Source organism: Salvia miltiorrhiza, chromosome 4, assembly GCF_028751815.1.
Source record: "Salvia miltiorrhiza cultivar Shanhuang (shh) chromosome 4, IMPLAD_Smil_shh, whole genome shotgun sequence".
Taxonomy (NCBI): domain Eukaryota; kingdom Viridiplantae; phylum Streptophyta; class Magnoliopsida; order Lamiales; family Lamiaceae; genus Salvia; species Salvia miltiorrhiza.
Genome location: NC_080390.1, coordinates 34,420,682 through 34,443,791, shown reverse-complemented (window position 1 = coordinate 34,443,791; position 23,110 = coordinate 34,420,682). Strand labels below are relative to the sequence as shown.

The 23,110-nt window shown below is 38.0% G+C and overlaps 1 protein-coding gene and 1 long non-coding RNA gene across 4 annotated transcripts; one reads left to right on the top strand and one right to left on the bottom strand.

The window, feature by feature from the left end:
• Positions 1-643: 643 nt before the first annotated feature.
• Positions 644-1,675, top strand: LOC131021300 (uncharacterized). Its single transcript, XR_009100916.1, has 2 exons — positions 644-773; positions 851-1,675. It is a non-coding gene; the product is annotated as an uncharacterized LOC131021300 (long non-coding RNA).
• A 4,642-nt stretch (positions 1,676-6,317) lies between these two features.
• Positions 6,318-14,222, bottom strand: LOC131021298 (ABC transporter A family member 7-like). Of its 3 annotated transcripts, none has more exons than XM_057950426.1 (18): positions 13,994-14,222; positions 13,008-13,389; positions 12,821-12,900; positions 12,535-12,679; positions 12,286-12,405; positions 12,078-12,202; positions 10,910-11,068; positions 10,092-10,254; positions 9,874-9,999; positions 9,692-9,775; positions 8,776-9,134; positions 8,221-8,421; positions 7,949-8,058; positions 7,783-7,867; positions 7,405-7,533; positions 7,202-7,307; positions 7,018-7,106; positions 6,318-6,904 (listed from the first exon to the last, which is right to left on the bottom strand). In XM_057950426.1, the coding sequence occupies exons 1-18, from the start codon at positions 14,069-14,071 to the stop codon at positions 6,605-6,607; spliced, it is 2,841 nt and encodes a 946-aa protein (XP_057806409.1). In that variant the 5' UTR covers positions 14,072-14,222; the 3' UTR covers positions 6,318-6,604. The 3 variants fall into 3 exon arrangements, with proteins under 3 accessions (XP_057806409.1, XP_057806410.1, XP_057806411.1); XM_057950427.1 differs by having other exon boundaries at positions 6,318-6,841; XM_057950428.1 differs by lacking the exon at positions 13,994-14,222 and having other exon boundaries at positions 12,821-12,932; positions 13,008-13,128.
• Positions 14,223-23,110: the final 8,888 nt, after the last annotated feature.

Genomic DNA, 23,110 nt, shown 5'->3' with positions numbered 1-23,110 from the left:
TATCCTCAAAAATTGTTTACACTGAGCAATTTCTTTTTATACATTTTAGTCGGGCCTATCCTGGCATTTCTAAGACTTTAGGCGAAAAGAAAAAAAAAAAGATAATTTTTATTTGTTATTTGTTGTACATGGCGATCTATCATATTTGTATGATTATACAATTTTAATATTAACGATAAAATGCAATAAATAAGTTATTAATAATCAAACAATTATTGAAATAATTTAGATCTTCTAGCATTTTGAGAATCAAAATCATCAATGATAGTTTCAAGATTAAGGGGGGTGTATTTGTTGTGGAATTTGATGGATTTCTATGGATTTTAAAAGTGTGGGTGTATTCGTTTAAGACTTTTAAAAGTCTGCAGAAATCGGAGTGTATTCATTCAAGACTTTTAAAAGTCCATATAAATCTGGGTGTATTCGTTCAAGACTTTTTAAAATCCATACAAATCTAGGTGTATTCGTTATACCATTGACTTAAAATCCGGAATGACTTTTATGGATTTCATCCAAAAAATACACACGACGAAATCCGGCCAAGAACCACGAGAATTGAAACCCATGAAGTTTTAAGCTAGCGCTGAGTTCCAGCGCCCGCGGCCAAGAAGCCAGCGAGCGCTGGAACTCAGCAATCGTTCAATCAAACTTACTGAAGAAAGGTTGCAGAGAGATAAAAAAAGGGAAAAGCTTCAATCAATCACTGTACTTGGACATCCATAACGGAGAGAGAAAGCAAGGAAGGAAAAAAGAACCATCTTTCACTTTCCGTGGTTAGTTCTCAACTTTGTAAAATCTCCCAAAAATGGGGTGCACTGCTTCACGCCCAGCTAATTTCATCGCTCAACAGGAAGATCCCAACTCCATTTCCTCATCTGCGCATTCCAATTCGCAGCTGCAGTGGGGATGTCAGGGGTGGGGTTAGGGGTGCAAAAGGGGTGGCGGTAGAGCGAGGGTTTGGTGGCGGCGGCAGTGGTGGTAGGGGTGGAAGAGTGGTGAGGAACCTGGTAAAGGGGAGACCAATGGACTACTCTGATGGGGGTTTCAGTGATGATGATGGCGATGATAGTGATGAGGATGCCGCAGAGGAGGAGCAGGTGATGGCGGAAGAGAGAGGAAGTGGCCGTGGTGGGGTATGGGTATGGAGAATAAAAAGATTGAGATGATGCAGGAGACAGAGAGGTATAGGATGGATATGGAGAAGAAGAAGATGGAGATGATTGCTGAAGCACAGAGGAAAATGGTTGACACAATCAGAAGGGCGTTCGGAGCTCATAAACGGGTAAAAATGGATCAAGAATCTTGACAGCAATTGCTGAATTCTTTGTGTAATAATAACATGTTGGAGCTCATAAAAGGGCAAATATTGCTCTAGCAATATCTTGACCGCAATTGCTTAATCGTTTTTCTTATATGAGAACATGGAGGTTGTAAGGGTTGCTGCCATTGTTGGGCAGTTCGGAGTTCGTAGAAGGGCAAAAATGGCTGACAGCCATGGATTAAGTGGTTGCTTAGTTTGTATTTTGTAGGGAAGTATTGATGTTTAGGTTATATCTACTAATCCAAGCTTATATAGTGTTTCTTTCTTTCTGCTCTGTGATTTAGTTGTTAGGAATGTAACAGTTTTTATGTTTTATAGTTGGTGCTCAATGAAAACAAAATTTCCATCTTCATCTTTTTGGTGATATTCCAAAACCTTAGCTTCAGCAGCACCCGCGATTTCGCAATTTCGCCTCCGCAGATGAGAAAGCCTCGGGATTTGGGGGTTTCCGACGATCCTCTGTCGCCGGACTCGGTTATCAACACGTGGGAGCTCATGGAGGGCCTCGACGAAAAACTGAGTCTTTGGGGTCGGGTAGTGTGAGTTTTGTGGTGGCTGATGCAGATACTGAAGAATCTTGTTGTCTGCCTTGTGGTGATGATAGGATTATGTTGTACTACACTAGTTTGAGGGGGATAAGGAAGACATACGAGGATTGCTGTGCGGTTCGGGTGATTTTGAGGTGTTTTTGAGTGTGTATTAATTTCTTCAGTAAGTTTGAGCGCTCGCTGGGTCTTTTCTAGCGGGCGCTGGTTTCATGGAATTCAATTCCAAAATTATCCCGTAAAGTCTTCAAAAATCAGTGAAAATCGGGGTGAAATCTAACCATGAATTCTTTGAAAGTCGTCTGGAATCTATGTGAATTCCATGGACTTTTTAAAGTCTGTGGAAATCTACAACGAATACACCCCCGTAAGTTTTTTTAATATTTCATTTTCAATGCATAAAATTACTAACTCGTTTAACCCTTCTTGAAATTGTAGGCAATTAAAATTTATGGAAAATTAAATTGTGCCATGTGGAAATTATAAATTAAATATTAAATTATATATTTTGAAATTAAATTAAATATAATTTCAAGATTATATATATATATATATATATATATAATTGATATTTGATTATGTTATTGACCAATCAGAAGCTGTCATGCGTCAAAATCTGCAAAAAATGAAATAAATCAAGAGGATCCAATCAGATTTTGCCACCTCAGCCCTAGCCCAATATTTACGGGCTCAGGCTTTGAAGCCCAACCCTAAACTTCCTTAATTAGCTTTTCCTACAACTATAAATATGAGATGTAGAAAGCTCATAAGGACACAGACAAATCATTTGAGAGCTCAAGCATTGAATGAGTAATTCACTACAACGAAGTCATATCCAACCATCAAGACATTATATAAGGAAGTCAACGAGTTCTTCATTAAATTCATCAAAGTCAACGTTTAATTCACAAATAAGGTGGAAGCCCTATGAATTGACGTCATCAAAGTCAAATTCAAGTCATAAAATCAAATACAAATCCAAGGAGATCAAGAAGGCGTACTTCCCTCCAAAGATTTCAAGTAACATTTGAAGAGGATAATCAGAGGATCAAGTACAGATTCGCAACCCGCAACAAATTCATCTCAATCCATGTATTTTCGATTTGTACATATTTTTGTATTTCATTAAATATAATTGAATACATTAAAATTTATGTTTACAAATTTTGGCACACCCCAGTGGGACCTCCCTACCTCTCATCTATCCTCTTCAACAAAGACAACTCAAGCAAATTCAAAAATGAAGAACAAAGCTTCAAGTGTTGCCCTAGACATCACTTTGGAGAATGTTGGTGTTATCACGCGAGGTAAAGCTAGACAATTGGAGGAGATTTCCAAGTCTGCTTCAGTAATGGAAAATCATTCAATTGCGAGTTACTCTCTTGAAGTTCCCGTCATGGTGACAAATGCTTCTACTCTGGAGGAACAAGTTGCTAGCATAGCGAAGCTACTTGAAAGCATGAACAAGCATATAATGGAGCAAGACGCTAAAATTTCAAAGATTATCGTAGAGAAGGAGAAGGAAGTCAAGTGAATAGCGAAAAAGATGAAGAAAACGATGATTCAGAGTCATTCAAGAAACACCATGAAGAAAAGACACCTCATAAGAACATCGAAGTCTCTTCCGATGGTTTCATACAAATCAACCAACTAAAGAAATTCATCGAATGAACAATGAAGGATAATAGCAGCTCCAAGTCATCCATGATCTACTCTAAGCCTTATACTGAAAGGATTAATCAATTAAAGATGCCTCTTGGCTATCAACCTCCAAAGTTTCAACAATTCGATGGAAATGGCAATTCTAGACAGCATGTGGCCCATTTTGTTGAAACGTGCAATAACGCTGGCACCTATGGAGATCATTTGGTCAAGCAGTTTGTTCACTCACTCAAGGGAAATGCTTTTGACCAGTATACAATATTAGAGTTGAACTCGATCGATAGTTGGGAACAGTTGGAGCACGAATTCCTCAACCGCTTTTACAGCACTAGAAGAACTGTCAGCATGGTGGAACTTATTAGTTCTCGTCAATTCAAAGATGAGCCAGTGATTGACTACATCAATAGGTGGAGAAACCTTTGCCTCAACTGCAAGGATCGATTGTCTGAATCATCTACCATTAAAATATGTCTTCAAGGGATGCTTTGGGGCTTGCAGTACATCTTGCGAGGAATTGGGCCTAGAACATTTGAAGAATTAATCACTAGAGCTCATGACATGGAATTGAGTATGGCGGCAAGAGGAATTAAAGGACTACCACTCCAAGAATCTCGCAAATTCAAGGATAACTAGGAATTCAATAAGGGAGCTAAGTCTTTTGACAAGACCCCGAAGAAAGAGTCTATGACGGTAAAGCAACCTCTGTCAAGTTTATGAGAAAGGATGACAACAAAAGCGACAAGCAGAAAACTCCTCAAGACATGGGGTACAGAAAACTTACTTGAAAGAAATGCAGCAAAAGCAATATCATTTCTTAGACTCTGACGTCTCTGGGATATTTGACTATCTACTTAGAGAATGACTCATTGAATTGCCAGTGATGAAACGGCCAAATGAAGCTAGACAGACCGATGATCCAAAGTACTGCAAATATCATTGACTGGTTGGACATCCCATACATGATTGCTTCATATTCAAGGACAAAGTTATGCAATTAGATCGACAAGGGAAGATATTTATTGAAGAGGACAATATTACCGCAAATCTTGTCACGGTTGAGTCCAACAATATGGAAGAATATGTTGAAGTCTTGCATGACTCGGTGTGCCAAGAGAAAGATCGAGTTGAATCAAATGTTGTTGATAAGGAGGATGTCTTCGTGATAACATTCTCCGATGAAGATTTAGAACTTGGATCCGAACCTCACAATAGGCCATTATTGTTGTTACACTCATGAGCAAAAAGTATATAGGATACTCATCAATGGAGGGTCTGCAATCAATATCTTGCCCTTAAGAACACTTAATGAGTTGGGAATTCAAGTGGGCAAGCTTTCAAGTAGTCGGTTGATGATCTAAGGATTCAACCACGAAGGACAAAGAGCCCTTGACACTATAAGGTCAGACTTATTGATTAAAGATATGAACTCAACCGCACTGTTCCAAGTAATTGATGCCCAGACATCTTATAACATGCTCCTTGGCCGACCATGGTTGCACGAAAACGGCGTAGTTAATAAGATAATTGGTGATCATAAGCCTTTTACAGAAGCTGAATCATACTTGGCGGATGCGAAGTACTATATGAAAAAGGCAAAAGTTGTGAATGACGTTCAAATTGAGAGTCTAGAAGAGCCGGAAGATAGTTATGAGAACAAGCCAGAATTATCCATCACCAAATCTTTTGAAGAACTTACCATACCATTGACCAAAATTGATGTTGTAAAGTCAATGCCCCCATCACTTGAAGGGTTCGTCTGGCCAAACCAAAGTGCGGCAATTGAGACCGTGAAATCACTAAGTGTTTCGGTCAAAAATATATGGACTTCTTGTTAAAGCTGGATATGACCCACGGAAAGATCCCGGGCTAGAATCTCCTACAAAAGTCACAAATGAGAAAGAGCATGATGGTAACACTAGCCAAAGGAAGTGGAAGAATGATGGTGGTGTAGGTCAAAATACCAAGATGGGATTGGGATTCATTCCCCAAAACCCTGTTCATATTGCCATCAAAAGGGTGACTACAAACCATATTTTCGAGGGGGAAGTGTTGTCAACAGAAAGTCTCCCTAATAAGAGAAAGAGTCAACGAATGTATATCATTAAACAAATTTGTGTATATCATGGGTCTCGTTAAGTCATTATTATATCTATTATTTTATTAATGTTTTTCATTAAAAATATAACTATAATATTATAAATTATACTTTGTTTTTTTTTTAATTTTAAAGAATTGAATTAGAAAATATTAAATACCCTAACTCTGAATTTATCAATCCATTATTAACTAATAAAAATTAAATTAAATTAACAAAAATAATTATATATCCTAATTTGAATGGAGTAAATCATATACTACATTTGTCTCATTACAAATGTCCCACTTTCCATAATGGGATGTCTCATTACAAATGTTTCATTCCTTTTTGGCAACATATTCTCTCTCTATACATAATATTTAAATAATTTTCATCAACCCACTTTATCTACTAATTACATATTTCTTAATCTTCGTGCCCAAAAGTAATGAGATATTTGTAATGGAACGGATAACTATTCCCTCCATCTCATTGATAATGACTCATTATTTTTTGACACGATTATTAATAAGAAAAGTGATTAAAGGATAAAAATGATAAAATGTGGTGGAGCCTACAACATTTCGTGAGAGAATGTTGTTTGCCTTTTTGGAACAGGTCATTATCAATGGGACGGACGAAAAAGAAAAGTGAGCCATTATCAATTAAACGGTGGGAATATAAAATAAAATTAAAGCACAAAAAATTGAAATTGAAGGGAAAAAAAGATCGTATGTGGGAGAAATTTGGAAGTTTTGGACAATTTTCTTACATACTTTTTTGTGGGATAATTTTTTTACATAACAAACGAAACATATCAAATTAAAAGGGCTGGATCTTGTTTAGTTTGTATAAAACATTTGCAACGAAATTACTTTCGTGCCTAAACCTGAATACAAACTATTTACATGACGAAGAGTATACATTAGTATGCCTAAAAAACCAAAAATTTACACAGAAGCACCTGTTGAAGCAGCAATCGACAAACACATGCTATTATTATGAGAGAGTGTTGAATGTTTGAGCCCCTCTTGCAACCTTGATAAAGACATCCTCTAAGGTTGTATCCGCGAGGCCCCATGCTTGAACTACGAACCTACTCTTCGCCTTCTCCACTGCCTCAAACACATCTGCTATTCTTATTTCTTGCTTTGGCAGCTCAAACTTCTGTGTCCCTGATATCTGGTATATCTTGCTAGCATTCGGGGAGAGGTTTCGTACTAGGTTCTCGACTTCCTGCTCATGATCGGGGGATGTTGTCATTGTGAACACATATGATCCACCATATCTACCCTTGAGCTATAGTTGGAATATTGGAAGATAAGATAAATGAACATGTAAGTTAAAATGTAAAAGCTAATTAACTAATCATATGCCATGAATATTTATTTGATGGTGGAGGAGATATAAACCTCTTTAGGGTTTCCTACGCACTGCAGGCTTCCATCCACGAAAATTCCAAGACGATCACATAAATGCTCTGCCTCTTCCATAGAATGTGCTGAAAAATGAACAGGCACACTTCACTTAGACTGATGTTTATAGAGAATTTAGTGGTGATGGGGTTGGAGACACGAGAGAGAGCAAAGCATTTACTGGTGAGAATTATAGCTCTGTTTTGTTTGGCCCGTTTGACTACGTTCCACAACATGTTTCGTGAAGCAGGATCAAGTCCAGTACTTGGTTCATCCATGTACACTACCTGTCAAGAGTTTCATAACAATAAACCAAAGTTGGTGATATTTAAATCTGGAGGTGTCATAACAGAAGTTGAAAGGTAGGTGAGGATATAGTCGTACTTTTGGATCTCCGATGAGTGAAATGGCCACGCTTAGCCTCCTCTTCATGCCTCCACTGTATTTGTGTGCTTGTTTGTCTGCCACCCCACCATGAAATAAGTTCACGCTCTTTAGAGACTCTTCCACTGCCTGTGTCAAAACATATACGTACCCGGTAACTAAAATAAGCATACAGTACACCTCTTTCCATCTCGAGGAAAATCATTCAATTTTTGTATGACTGACACATCTTTGATAGACAAAACATGGGTACTTCCTGATCTCTACTTGATGAAACACATGCGTGCATGATTATTCGATTTATGTGATATGCTTAGTGTAGATAATTAGAGTAGATATGATTCCCTGCCATTTTGGACAGAAAAATTATAGACTTACATGCAACAAGGAATTCCCTTTGAGATTTTTAAGCCTTCCGTAGAAAAGTAGATGCTCTCTTCCCGTTAGAGTTCCCCATAGTAAGCTGCAATAAGTTTTTTAAAAATTGAAGGATTCCGAAATTCAACCAAATACTGTGTCCAAGTGATAGCAAATCAATGCTTACTCGTGTTGGGGACACACACCCATGCTAGTGTATATTCTGTTCATATCGGTCCGTATATCTAGTCCCTGAATGTATGCACTTCCAGAGGTTGGCTTTATGAGCCCAATCATCTACAGGAATAAAAATATCAGTAGGCAATTGATCTTTGATACATATGCATGCTTAATATAAGAAAATGCCTAAAAACCAATTAACTACACATAATCCTGTGTTGAATTATATGGGAAAACAAGACTAGAGCATCTGATTGACTGCAAGATTGTAAGACTGACCATATTAATGAATGAAGTTTTGCCTGCACCATTAGGACCAAGCATGCCAAAGCATTCCCCCTGTGACAAACCAAGTGAGAGGTCTCTCACTGCAAATTTCTCTGGGTTTCCATCCCTGCCTGGATATATCTTTTTGAGATTCTGGCAGATGATTGGATTATTTGTACTTGATTCAAGTAGTAATTGTTCAACCCTCTCCCTCTGAAGTAAAAGCAACAAAGTGAAAACAGTGAGAATTCGATGAGGGGGATGCACCAATCAAAATAACAAATAAAGAAACGGAGCATACTAATCCCTTCAAAACCAAACCCTGATTAGCATGAAATCATGGTGTAATGTAGATCTCATAAAATACCACTTCTGGTGCATGGTATTATTCATTAACCATACTTACCTCATTGAAGAAACATAACTTTACACATGGAAAATCACTAATATAAATGGGAACCCAACTGTGAGACAAATTCATTATCCAAAAATCTAATAATTGAATATCAGCATCCTTATAGCAGTGAGTAGCACTTTTACTCTCTACAGGGCTATATATCGGTTTACCTCTTGCTCAACATCCTGTTTCTCAATCTGAACAAAAACTTTAGATCCTTGCCTTCGCAAGCTAGGTTTCCGGAAGGATGGTGATGAGAGGTTCTTTTGGTGCCTCCGCAAGAAAAACAGGGGACCTCTTCCAGAGGACACAACTTGATCTACATAATATGCAACACCAAGAACAATTAACCATTCCAATGCAATGATAATCATGACATCTCTCATTCCATTTTTACTATCACTTAAATCTTTCCATCGCATCCCATCAGTTCCCAAGTAATTCCCAGAAAAGGAATATTGCGCAAACTCATATAATCCACGATAAAGGGCGAACCCTGGATATAGTTCCATAGCAATTATTCCAGCTTCTGCAATATAAAGGAAGATGGTTGCTCGTCTTATAAGATAATACATATGTAAGAAACAATAGCACTGTGCTGAAAATCAAAAAGTTGAAAGATTTAAAATTGAATATTTATTGCTCAGTCCAGTTCATAATTCAAAAGACAAATTTCTGCCTAACTTCTAAAGATATATTACAAGTCATTATACCTTCCCTTTCTCAATTTCAATTCAGACAGCAGCTATCTTAAATCTTAATGAAGTGAAGTAGGCCTTAAAGTCTTCATAATGAAGAACATGCGTATTCAGTTCTATGTGATTTGAATAAAGAACTAATGGAGTAGTAAATAGCATAAACTGTAAAGCAGCAAATGCAAGATATTGGCTTCCTTCAATTCCTTTTAAAGATGGCATATTCTAGGACAGCAATGAACCCATACTAGGCAGAGAAAATCTTTCTGAATATGCCATCTAAAAAAATTACATCAAATAGCCAAAATCACCAATCAGACAAAAATGGCAAAAATAATTCCCAAGTGATAAACAAAAATTTCCACACAAGATGCTAAATATGTTAACTTACTTGGAAATGAAGAATCTTCAAGAAAGAACTGGAAGAGGAAGCCACCCAAGAGCCCAGTTCCAAATACCATCATATACCCCACAACTGACAATTGTAGGTTTTAGAATATTTGAACCAATATGAATCATAAAAAACAAATAAATAAATCAATTCAATAATGACTAAAAAAGTGCTCGTCGAACCTGTAGCAGTCTTCATGTTTGAGAATAAATCAGCCACAAGAAAAGCTAGAGACACTTGCAAGTTTATGTAGAGGAAATAAAATACAAACTGGATGCTGTAATCATTTAGTGTGAAGAATTTTAAACCTGCAAGTCAAATATTCCAGTAATTAAATAACTTCTATGGAATTGATACATGACAAAACAACTGCAAAAAATTCAGCAGTCGAAATAACTACCTATGACTGATCCAAATACCACAAAGCATATCATGTAGATTAAAGATATTGCAAGAAAATATGCATAAGATATCATCCAGTAAGGTCCATCACCAAGCCCATGCATCTTCATCATAATTCTCAGTTTGAATTGTTTCTCGTAAACCAATGATGTCAGTATAACCTGAAAATACACGCATACACATGTAAGACTTATAATCAGCGACATTCGGTGCTAAACAAGTTGCCCATGTGGATAAAAGGGCTGAGCCTCTGTAAATTTATATATCAACGTAAGTTCACAAAGCATAAGTAGTAGACCTATAGAAAAAGACAAAGGAAAGTCTGGGAGTAACATTAAACTGTAAAATCAAATGAGCTGATTGAAATGCAGAGGAAATTATTCTGAAACTCATAAGAAGATCTTGAGTAACACTCCTGTCGTCTGTAAGTTTGACTATTGATTATCTGTATAATAAATGTGTCAGATCCATCCCTATGCCAATATCTGTATCTTTAATTAATAACAATGTTTACCTAAGATTCAAACCAAAAAAGATAGTTCATGATTAATGTAACATTTAGGAAAAAAATATCTACTAAAATCCTACATTAGAGAAATCAGACGAAGTATCTTAAACATTTAATTTCAAACTTAGTGCATGAAACTGAAAACTGCATAAACTTTTCCTCCTAAGAGAAGAAAAGATACTATATAATGACAAAAAAAAAAAAAAACTAATGTAAGTATGTAACCACTATTAGCACATGGTTGCAACTAGAAAAGTTCAAACTTAGAAATATTGCTTTGAAAGGGAAATAATTTTAATTTAACTTACAGGGAACAGTTGAACAATAACCCAAGTAAAGAAGAGTGTTCCAAGGAGAGAGGAGAAATCCAGCCTGAGTTTTGTTTCAGGTTTCGGCATTTCTTTCACAAACTCAAAAAGCAATTTTGTAGCTGGTCCTAATAGAAATTGGAGATATGCATTTGATGCCTGCATGGGCACACAAAAATTAGCATGAATAATCTAGTATATCATTAAAAGAAAAACTTGATCCAAATTATTTAACATTGTTGACAAACAATAGAGTTCCACAAAAAGATGATTGTCAGGCAAACATATCAACAAAAAATGGCATTTGCAAAGATAAAAGCAAATTTCATATGACCAATGTAAACTAGTTTTTTTCCCCCCCACTAGAAATCATATTTAGAAATACATAAAATTCAGATATTACACAGATAGATAATTATGCCTGCAGCGTAACAAGTTTAGAGAACTGAGTGATGATCATGTCATCGTTGTGTGGCCAAGAATGTATGTGAATCGTGATTTGAATATTGAATCAAATGCAAGTCACAAGTATGAGGAGCCTCAGTTTGAAGAGATGCCAGATATTGTGAGAAAGATTCCTATAATGGGAACTGTGTGTCAGAATTTAAGAAGGTTTATTAAGGTAAGAAATTCATAATAATCATACATGATCATTTACAATCATATATGACGATAATATCACCATGAGAAGTGTTTCCTCATGTAGGTAGATTGGTTTAGGCATTTGTAAAATCATCAAAGCTAATATAACCGAATCAACAGTGGAAATATCTCAAACTAAATCTTCTTTTCCTTTGGTCATGACCTAAATCTAAATGTTAACGGAAAATAATCCACCCCCTCCCCCCACCCTTCCTCCGCCAAACAGAAAAAAAGTTTTGGATATAATATGAAGAGGAATTATTTGGGTAGAACATACTCAGGCTATAAACAGTGTCAATATATCCAACTAATCCTTTTTGTTTTGAGATCATTAGAACACAATTGAAATATTAATAGAAAGTGTTTTGCCTGACCCCCCCAAAGAAAAAACAAATAAACGTAATATGAAGTGGAATCAATTTAGTAAAGCGTATTAAAGTTATAGAAATGAAGCACCTTTTTCATATTTGTTAAGCAGAACTATCATTAGTAATTAAAAGCATGAGAAAAGGCAGGATTTAGATACCAAATTTACTGAACGAGGCACCCGTGTCAAAGCAAGAGGCTGATTGCCTGTGTCATTCTTGTATGTAGAATTGTACCATATAGTAACATTGAATAGATTCTCATTTGAATTAACAAAATCATAGGCTGCAAAAAAAAAGTGACAATGAACTTGGTAATTCACTTAAAGCAACAAATTTATTGCACAGTGTTGTAATGTTGTGACAAACCTGCTACAATCTCATTAATCTGTCGCTCCGGGTTCCCTTTACGATAACCCTTGTAAAGCTCATCATTTATCTCTGAAGTACTGTTGCGCCATAAATGCAAGCTTTGAACACAACGTACATCTGAGTTTAATGCAAAACGTTCATGGATAGATCATAAAAAGTAAGTGAAAGTACCATATCCACATAATGTTTACTGTTCTACAAAGTATTTAAACATTATCGAAGACGAATTTTGTCCATAAAAGCTACCTTGCTGTATTGTAGAAGAACCTAATTGAAGAGGAACAGAGAATTGAGAGTTTGATGCACATTGAGGTTGAAGAAAATCAATTGGAGTGTTCGAAAAAAACGCTGGATCGAGAAAATTGGTAAACTCGGTCCTTGTTCCCGAACCCTGAAAACTCAAACTTTCATATGTAAGCCATCAAGAAATATTACTAAACCATTTGCAGTCTTAGCAATGAAGCTCTACCCTCCTTACTAGAAAAAGAACGAAAACTTATTGTAGAAATGTGAGAAATGTAATACAACTAACCAAGGCATCATCAGCTATGCTGTACAGTATATCAGAGATATTTATATTCAATGGTGTTGGGAACATGTTTCCAGCCACACCTATCAATTCACAAGAGAAGTCTTCAGATTACCTACATGTTCTTGATGCACACAATAAATTAGATACTTTTACATATCTTCAATCAATTAGATGAAGGGCGACTTACTCTGTCCTAATGTTTGGTTATTCCCTGTAATAAGGATAGTTGCAGGACAGGAACCTGTTCTCTTGCACGAATCATTAGGCAAGTCTTGATATGAGGTAAAATCAGTTCTCACCGCACGAAACTGTTCCTCTGGTATCTGTAATAATGGAGGCCATTCTGGTGGATGGGGAATGGAACAGCTGACCCCTTGGTCCAAAGTCGAGTATTCTATCCCACATCTTCTTTCACATTGACCATTCCCATCAGTATCAACACAAGTACAGCCACACCTGTTTGAGGGCTTGTCTAACTCAGTGTCCACCAACTTTTGGATGAGAACAAGCAACAAACAGAGGAATAATGGGGATAGAACTAGTCGAATGTTTGTTTTCATATTTCGTTTCTGCAAAGGGGAAGCGTAAAAGTGAAAATTAGTTTAGAATAAAATTTCCTTAGGATAAATAAGACCAAAGTTCAAAAATCAAACTCCATGAATTTTTTTGAAAATATGTCCAAATTTGAACCTTGAACTAATGAGTCTAATAACTATCACATAAACTTATTTAAAATATCAAACAATACGCTACGGCGCAGTTGAGTTATCAAGGTCCTACGTACGGTCGAGTCACTGTAATGTTGAAAAAACTCCATGCATCAAATGGGAAGAAAAAAAAATCGACTACATCTAACATGATCCTTATTTTGAATGAATTATCATCGGGAACAAAGAATTTCTATTCACAAAAATCAGTTTTCGAATCAGTAGAACCTATGGCACCAGAGAAAGAAAAAAAAAAACGCTTCAAGAACAGCCTTCTAATTCCTCTGAAACAACTCACATTGAATCAAAAAAGCCAGCTAAACCCCCATTGTAATGACTGAAATATCGAATGCCTTTAAATAATCAACTTAACAGCAGTGATCAGTAGAACATCAACGCAATCTCAAAAAAATCCAATATTTGATGCAGAAACATTTCACACACACAAAAAAAAAAAATGACTCGCCTGAAAAGTCAAATTCTTCCTCAGCAACGCATTGGCCTGAGTCCAAAAACTCGACGGCGCATTCGGCGAATCCGCCATTTTGTCGAAACTTCAGCTGGTGCAATCGAAATTCCCCCTTTTACCCCACTAGTTATTGAAAATAATTTGAATGCGCATACAATCAGGAAGAGCTTACTTTTTTGGGTTTAGAGTCCGCCATTGTCACTCTGTTTTACTCCTTATATATGAAACTCTGAATTAACGGAAAATATTTACCCGAACGGAATTGACATAATTACCCTTTCGCGCAATTGAATTTTCGCGGAATTTATTTGTATTAAAATGACCATAAAGCCCCTCACGCGTTTTATTTCAAAGTTCGTGCAATCGTGCTTGTCCACGAATAAGTATTTGCTGAGGAGAGGCCGCGGCTAATTGGGCGAAGCCATATTTGACAATAGGAGTATGTCTTTTGCAGAAACATTTAATTAGAATTATGTTGATCTTGTCGTTATAATTATACTATTTCATAATTAGTTCAATTTCGTATCTCTTTATTTGTTTATTTTGAGAGAATTTCGTATCTCTTTATATTAGAAACATTACTCGTTAACAATTACTTCCTCCGTTCCATTAGGTTTGTCATATTTCTTTTGGGCACAATTATTAAGAAAAGTATAATTAATGTAATAAAAGTAGGGGTGGTAAACCGGTGCCGATTTTTCGGTTAAAACCGTAACCGAACCGGAAAAACCGGTTATCGGTTAACCGATAACCGGTTTTTCCCGGTTCGGTTCGGTTATCGGTTAGCACTTTCATAGTAAATCGGTTAATCGGTTAAACCGGTCGGTTAACCGGTTAAACCGATTAACCGGTTTTTTTAAAAATTAATTAATATATTAATTTAGGATTTAGCCGTTTAGGCATTTAGGACTGTTCCTGTTCTGCATCCAGCCGCATTTAGGACTCCTCCACGGCTGTTCCTGTTTTGTAAGAATTTGAGTGCTGAAAATGCTACGCAAAACATAAATTGTGCAATATCAGGATATATATTCTGTGAACCAGGGGGCTTAGCCCACTGGCCACCGGGTCCTCACTTAAGTGAAGTGACCCGGGTTCGATCCCTCTTGGGAGCGAATTGGAGATTGGAGATATAAGGTGGATTTGGTGAATGGAGAGATAAGGTGGTTCTTGGAGTGGATGGGGAACTAATTATTAACATCTAACATGACTTTGCCCGATAAAAAAAAAAAAAAAAAAAAGATATATATTCTGTGAATGTCGGACAAAAACAATTTTATTTTCATTTTTTGAATCATAATATTTTAATCAAGAATTATAAAGCACTTACTTTAACCAAGATAAAATCATGCCACGTAAATGGCTGTAAGTGATGCATCGTAGCTGTGCATATTCATGCAAATTAAATTTTCAAAGATTGTTGAAAAAGTTAAAATTAATTAGTGGTAGTGACTAGTGAGCAAATACTGTGAGGTTAATATTTTTTCTTTTCTTCCTTTTTTTTAGTTTTTTAGGCATGGTTTAATTTAAAAAGTTCATGAGTTGCGACCATTGTTAAGTTCTTTTACTTTTAATTTGTGTTTGAATATTTCATTGTTCTTTTTTTTTTAATATAAATTACATGTGTCTATAAATTTATTTTTGGTTCTAAATTATCATAAATTATGAATTGGTGCAATGGATAAGACCTTATCCTTTCTTTCAAAGGTCAAGAGTTCAAATCCTATTGCATATATTCTACAAAGTTGAATTTTTTTAAATAAAAATCGGTTAACCGTATTAACCGGTTAACCGATTAATTCGGCCAAATTGAGAAACAATGCATTAATCGGTTCTGACCGAACCGACCGGTTTACCGATCAGAAAACCGGTTCGGTTATCGGTTAGGAATATTGTGCTTAACCGGTTCCGGTTAACCGGTAAACCGGTTCGGTTATAACCGAACCGACCGGTTTACCACCCCTAAATAAAAGTATGTAAAAGTGTGCGATCATATTGTTTGTAGTGTAAAATCATTACCAAATATAGAAATAAGACAAAATCAATAAGACAATCCAAAAAGAAAAACAAGACAATATTAATGAGATGGAGGGAGTATATTTCTCCACCTTTATGTGGGTAGTGGTCTCTCTTGCTTGTGGTTATTTTCTCATCTATATGTAGTGTAGAAGTCTCGTTGCGTGCGAGTAACTTATTTAATTATATAATAGATACTTCTTATAATTCCAAAAAATATATTTACAAAAACGACAGTCAAGGAGTTTCTTCTATTAATACATGTTGTGTAAGTATATATTCATATATTCATTTGTTTGGAGCACAAAATCGGCCCCATTGGGATCTTTATGAATTACCTTGTGGCACGGCTCCTCTCTGATCAAGAGGTGGATGGATTTTTAGAGCTGTCGATCGATTCGGGTTCGGTTATCCGTACCCGAAGTTTCGATTACCCGAACCTAAAATTATTATATTTCACTAACCGTTTTCGAACTGTTTTAGGTGTTCGGTTACCCGATTCGGTTATTTAGGTATCCGAAATACCCATTTAAAAAATTAAAATTTAAATAATTTGCTAGATAGATGATTTAAACCTTAGTCTCTAAAAAAATACACAAAGCAACTTATCCACTAGACTAAAGCTCATTCTTATACTTTAAATATATCATAATTTTATTTTAGCTAAAAATTGATTTTAAAAATAATTAATTAATTAATAATTAAAATATATATGATATAATATTATACTCCCTCCGTCCCTGAAATGGCTTCCTCTTTGGGGACGGCACGGGTTTTAATAAAAAGTTGTAAAGTGTATTGATAGTGGAGAAAAAGTGATATAATTATTATTGGAAGTTGTGAAAAGTGTTATAATTAGTATTGGGAGTGGTGAAAAGTGAAAAGTAAGAATAAATAAAGTATTATTAGTGGTGGAGTAGGTTTCCAAAAATGGAAAGAAAGAAAGAGGAAGTTATTTGGGGGACGTCCCAAAATGGAAAAAGAGGAAGTTATTTTAGGGACGGAGGGAGTATAATTTTCGGTTATTTCGGCTAACCCGTTTCGATTATTGGGTTAACCGATATCCGAATTTTTTCTAAAAATGATACCCGAACCAAAAAATTCGGTTATTGGATACCCAAACCCGAAAATTTCGATTCGATTAACGGATTATCCAAAACCCGATAACCAATTAGACAGCCCTAGATTTAATCAACATCTTATATATCTTTGAGCAAGAGATGGATGGATTACTGTTTAGCCCTATTTTGTGATGAATCTCTGGTATTTACGTCTTATATTGACTTTTATTTTGGTCTCTTTCACTTAAGAGTTGAATGATTTGAGCTTTTGTGCTAATTTTGTGGTCTCAGGATTTTGTGCTCAAATTGATTGATATGTGGACAAAAATAAAGTCAGAATTTAGTTGATTGGTTTGAAGAAGAATCAAAGTTCGTCTCGATACGAGTTCGTAGGCGAAAACGGATCCAAAATCCGACTTGAAACGAGGGAGAACAGGCCAAAACAAAACCGCTGCGCATTGCAGTAGACGGCGGGCGCCGTGGGACGGCGGCCGCCGTGCCCATTCTGCGAAAGGCCCTCACGGCGGCGCCGTTACACGGCGGCGGCCGCCTCTGTGCAGATCCGACAGTACGGATTTTCGTATAAAAACCCATTTTTAGGGTTTTATTAATCATTCTCGTCTCCAGCAACCTCTAGGGGCGATTTCCACCATTTTCTTTGGGTTTTTAGAGTTTCAAAACAATTACTTTCGATTGTGGATTCATTGGATTGCTTTGGATGTCAATTAACATTTCATCGGATTGGATTTCCTTGGATTGCTACGTTTTGTAAGAACTCCTTTTGATTCTCTTGTTTTATGAATCCTTTGGTTAATTGAATCGTTGTTTTATACTTTTGATGGATGTGATGATTGGAGATTATTGTCGTTGAGTTTAGATAATCTACGTGATTCGTAGTTCGTTGCTATTGCTTACGTTTTTCCCTTTTTGTTGTTGAAGGTTTAGATATTTCTTTTTATGGAGATTAAGATTTTCTTTGCATTAGAATCTTATGCTTGATTGAGTTTCTTGCCTAGGTAGTTATTAATCTTTGAGGTTTACAAGTTTATGATCGTTTAGTTTAGTGTTGGAGTTGGAAACTCTAGTTGATTTCGTTAATGTTCAAAAGCCATGTTCTAGTTAGTTCGTCGTTGAGTTGCTTGCGGAATTCTCTTTGATTGTGTGTGTTTGCTTAACATTCCTTTGATTAAATGTTAATATGTTAATTCGTCTAGATAATCGTTGTTATTGGTGTTGAATTGATGATTGCTTTCTAGATTGCTAGTTTAGAACCCTAGCTTGTTTGCCTTCTTGCGTTCTTATTGGCTTCCTATCTTTTGCCTAGTTAACTTTATATGCTTATTTTAATTACGCATTAGTTAATCGGAGAGAAAGTGTCAGACCCAATTACCCGATTAGAGTGTTTAGATTTCTTTTAAGTTTCTTGTGAGCAATACGATTAGAGCCCTGCTAAGTCTTCCTTGTGAGACGACTTGAGTCACCTTACCACCCTAGGACGACCTCGTATAAATTCGAGTCCATCCGTTAGGTGTTTTTAGGATGAGTCAAATTTTTGGCGCCGTTGCCGGGGAAGGCTTTAGGCATTTGATTGTGTTGCATTGTTTTCCGTGTTTATTTTTGTTTATTTCTTTTGACTCGGTTATTTTCTCCCTCCGGTGCGTTTGATTTGTTTGTTCGTGTTGTGTATGCAAGGACGTAGAAGCTTGAAGAGAAAGCTTGCACCTTACTACGACAACATTCATCGACCTCGGGAGGTTCTTTCAAGCCTGGAGAAGGAGTCCGAGTCCAGTTCGAGAAGTTTTGTGGAATCACAGTTTCGAGAGAAAATTTGTGAAGAGAGAATTGCTTCCAATCCCATTCTGGAAGCTTTTGAGGAGACACTTTCAGTGCATTCTGAAAAAGAAGAAGAAGCTTGGCCCAATCCTGACCAAGAAGCAATGGCAGAGAAGAATGTTCAGTACATGGGAGATTTTTCCAGACCAGTTATTGGGACCACTAGCACGTCAGCTATAGTGCTTCCCACGGCGGTCCGAAATTATAATCTGAAGCCCAATGATTCAAACCTGTTGCCGCTCTTTTATGGGATGCCCAGTGAGGACGCCTTGCAGTTCATCCGTGATTTCTGCACCCAAGTGCAGACCTTCCCACTGCTGGAACTCACCGAGGATCAGTTGAGACTCAAGTGCTTGCCCTACGCACTCAAGGACCGGGCGAGAACGTGGTTGCTGTCCCTGCCGCCGAACTCCATCACTACATGGGGAGAGGCGTGTGAGAAGTTCATGCTCAAGTACTACCCTAATCACAAGACTCAAGAGATTAGGAGCCAAATTATGAACTTCATGCAAGGAGCTGACGAGCCTTTCCACGAGGCTTGGGAGAGATTCCAAGAGCTCCTCCGCCAGTGCCCGCAGCACCAGCTAGCACCCGTCATGTTGATGCAGTTCTTCTATGACGGATTGATCCAGACGGCACAGTTTATGGTGGACAGTACAGCAGGGGGCAACATTGCCCGGAAGACAGCTGATGAGCTCAAAGGGATTTTCGAAACACTTGCCGCGAGTTCTCAACAGAAATCAGTTAGAGGAAGGAGGGTTGAAGCCAATGCAGTAGCTCCCAACAATGAGCTTCAGAAGCAAGTAGCGGACCTGATGAGGCAAGTACAACACCTCACGATGAACCAGGTGAAGGCTCCACCAGTTCATGCGCCACCAGCAGAAGGATGTGGCATATGTGGCGATTTTGGTCATGGAACCAACGCGTGCCATCGCATGGGGGAATGCACACCTGAAGGAGAAGCAGAGGTCTATGCTGCTCAGAGCTATCCGGGGAGGCCTCAATTTGAACAGAGGCCCGTGTTTAATCAAGGGCAACAAAATTCCAACTCGGGTTGGAGAGCTCAGCAGCAGAACTACACTCAAGCTTATCAGCAACAGCAGCCCCCGCAGTATCAGCAGTATCAACAGTTTCCTATACAACAAGGGAATTTTCAGCAGCAGCAGCAGCAGCAATACCAGAATGCTCCCCAACAGTTTCAGAAGCAAGCTCAACCACAGAAGCCGTCTCTCGAGGACACCATGCAGTCTTTCATGGAGATGACCAAACAGAACATGGAGTCTCAGAGTGCTACCATCAAGCGTCTCGAGACTACAGTTGGGCAACTTACAGGAGCCCTGAATCAGCTGCAGCAAGAACAGCCGACCGGAAAGTTCCCAAACCAGGACAAACAGCCGCATCAAGCTCATGCCGTTGAGGTAGTCAAGGACAAGGCCCCAATAACCATGGGGAGATGGAGAAGCAAAACTGTGCAGGCAATCAAGGCTACCCAATGCCCCAGTGAGCCACTGCCACCCGTCACTGTTGCACTAGACCAACCACCACCCAAGCAAGGAGATCCAGGTAGCTTTATTTTTGATATTAGCTTAGGTGGGGTTGAAAAGGTTTTGGGAATGCTTGATTTGGGCGCGGCAGTCAATTTGATGCCGCTTGATATTTTTGAGAGGTTGGGAAATAAAGAGCTGAAATGCACGAACATTAAGATAGAGCTAGCTGACGGCTCCATTAGCAGCCCACGAGGCCTTGTTGAGGATGTTGAGGTGGTCGTGAGGGGGATTAGTGTTTTCACTGATTTTGTTGTACTTGATGAGGGAAAAGGGATTAGAGGCGAGAATGGGCATCTCGTGCTACTTGGCCGACCCTTTATGGCTACCACCCGTACTCGCATCGATGTGGGTACGGGAACTGTAAGTATGGTAGGGGCGGGTAGAGCGGTAACATTCTCTGTTTTTGATCAAAAACCTACTACCCCCACTCGCTTAATTCAAACCTGCTCTTATGTTGAAGCATTTGATGCTTTGGATGAGAACTATATTGTGCAGGAATTCCTTAATCAGCTGCAAGAGGAGGACGAGATCGTGGAGGAATTCCTTGCTAACCTGCAGGATGAGGCTGACATTGAGCATGAATCTCTGGATAAGCTGCACGAGGAATATGACATAGAGCAAGGCTTCCTGTCTGCCTTGCCACTGGAAGAGAAGCTCGATGAGGTTATGTCACTCAATCTCCTTGGATGGGTGGATAGAGGAGCATCTCATGATATGAGCATGGAACGCTCATTTGGAGGACCCGCAGCTGCAATTCAAAAAGATGTGTTTACAAGGGCGCTAAGACAGCTGGAGCTCCAATCGGATTTTGGTTAAGGGACCTTCTTAGTCGGGCTGGCGACTTAAAAACTAGCGCTGCATGGGAGGCAACCCATTGTTTTCTTGCTTTTTCTGGTTTCTTTTTTCTGTCGTTTTGTTTGTGTTGTGATTTGTTGCATCTGTTGTTTGGTGCAGGTTGTTGCGTTGGAGACTGCTTGTTCTTTGGATGAGAGAGAGGCAAACATCGTGGGACACTACAGACTCACCACTGGATCGGAATTTAGGGAAGTTTCCTCCTTCACCCCTCTTTTTGTTTGCACTGAGGACAGTGCCAGAGTTTAAGTGTGTGGGGGGGAGGGTGTTTGTTGGTAGTTGTGATCCTATGGGTGCCTTTTTGTTGTGTTTTTGGGCTTTCTTGTGTGGGGCAAATGGTCTCCTTTATCTTGATTGTTGTTTGGCTTCAAGTAATAATGCACACTTTGATGATTTGTTCACAAGTAAATTTCATGCTTTGTGTTGGCTTGGTTGCTATCTTTGTCTCTCAGGCTATGCATATTCCTCTCTTGATGTAAGTTGTTTAATGTTTTGGATGCAACACCCTTATGAGCTATTCTTGACGTGATTTGTCCGGTAGATGCTAGAGGGAGTGTTTTCATTGTGATAGCCTACGATCTTATCCCTTGAGTTTGAATGTTGGTTTGTTGTGAAGTTTTCTATAGCTCTGGGTCTCTGCTCCTCTGACGGTAGTGTTATGAGCATGGAAAACCACGTGAGAACATTTTGGATTACCTCCAAAAGTGTTGATCTCACGAAAGTTGGCCCATCTATTGAGAATGGAATAACATCACCTTTAAAAGAAAGATGTATAAAATTATTTTTGGTTTGAATGTTTATCATCTTCAAGGAAAATGGGATTTGATTATAAAGGCAATCACATTAGGGAATTCACCTCTAGCGGAGAATTGGGTCTGATCGGATTGAATTGTATCATGTGGTTGTTGCTTCTTAAAATCTTAACAATGAACATCTCGTGAGGAATGTGAATGGCTAAGAGACTTAGATTGGTTGGAGATGTGAATGGTGAGGAAGTTTTCTTGTGAACTATCTTTTGGTGTCGTGACTTTGCTTGAGGACAAGCAAAGGATCAAGTGTGGGGGGGTTGTTTAGCCCTATTTTGTGATGAATCTCTGGGTATTTACGTCTTATATTGACTTTTATTTTGGTCTCTTTCACTTAAGAGTTGAATGATTTGAGCTTTTGTGCTAATTTTGTGGTCTCAGGATTTTGTGCTCAAATTGATTGATATGTGGACAAAAATAAAGTCAGAATTTAGTTGATTGGTTTGAAGAAGAATCAAAGTTCGTCTCGATACGAGTTCGTAGGCGAAAACGGATCCAAAATCCGACTTGAAACGAGGGAGAACAGGCCAAAACAAAACCGCTGCGCATTGCAGTAGACGGCGGGCGCCGTGGGACGGCGGCCGCCGTGCCCATTCTGCGAAAGGCCCTCACGGCGGCGCCGTTACACGGCGGCGGCCGCCTCTGTGCAGATCCGACAGTACGGATTTTCGTATAAAAACCCATTTTTAGGGTTTTATTAATCATTCTCGTCTCCAGCAACCTCTAGGGGCGATTTCCACCATTTTCTTTGGGTTTTTAGAGTTTCAAAACAATTACTTTCGATTGTGGATTCATTGGATTGCTTTGGATGTCAATTAACATTTCATCGGATTGGATTTCCTTGGATTGCTACGTTTTGTAAGAACTCCTTTTGATTCTCTTGTTTTATGAATCCTTTGGTTAATTGAATCGTTGTTTTATACTTTTGATGGATGTGATGATTGGAGATTATTGTCGTTGAGTTTAGATAATCTACGTGATTCGTAGTTCGTTGCTATTGCT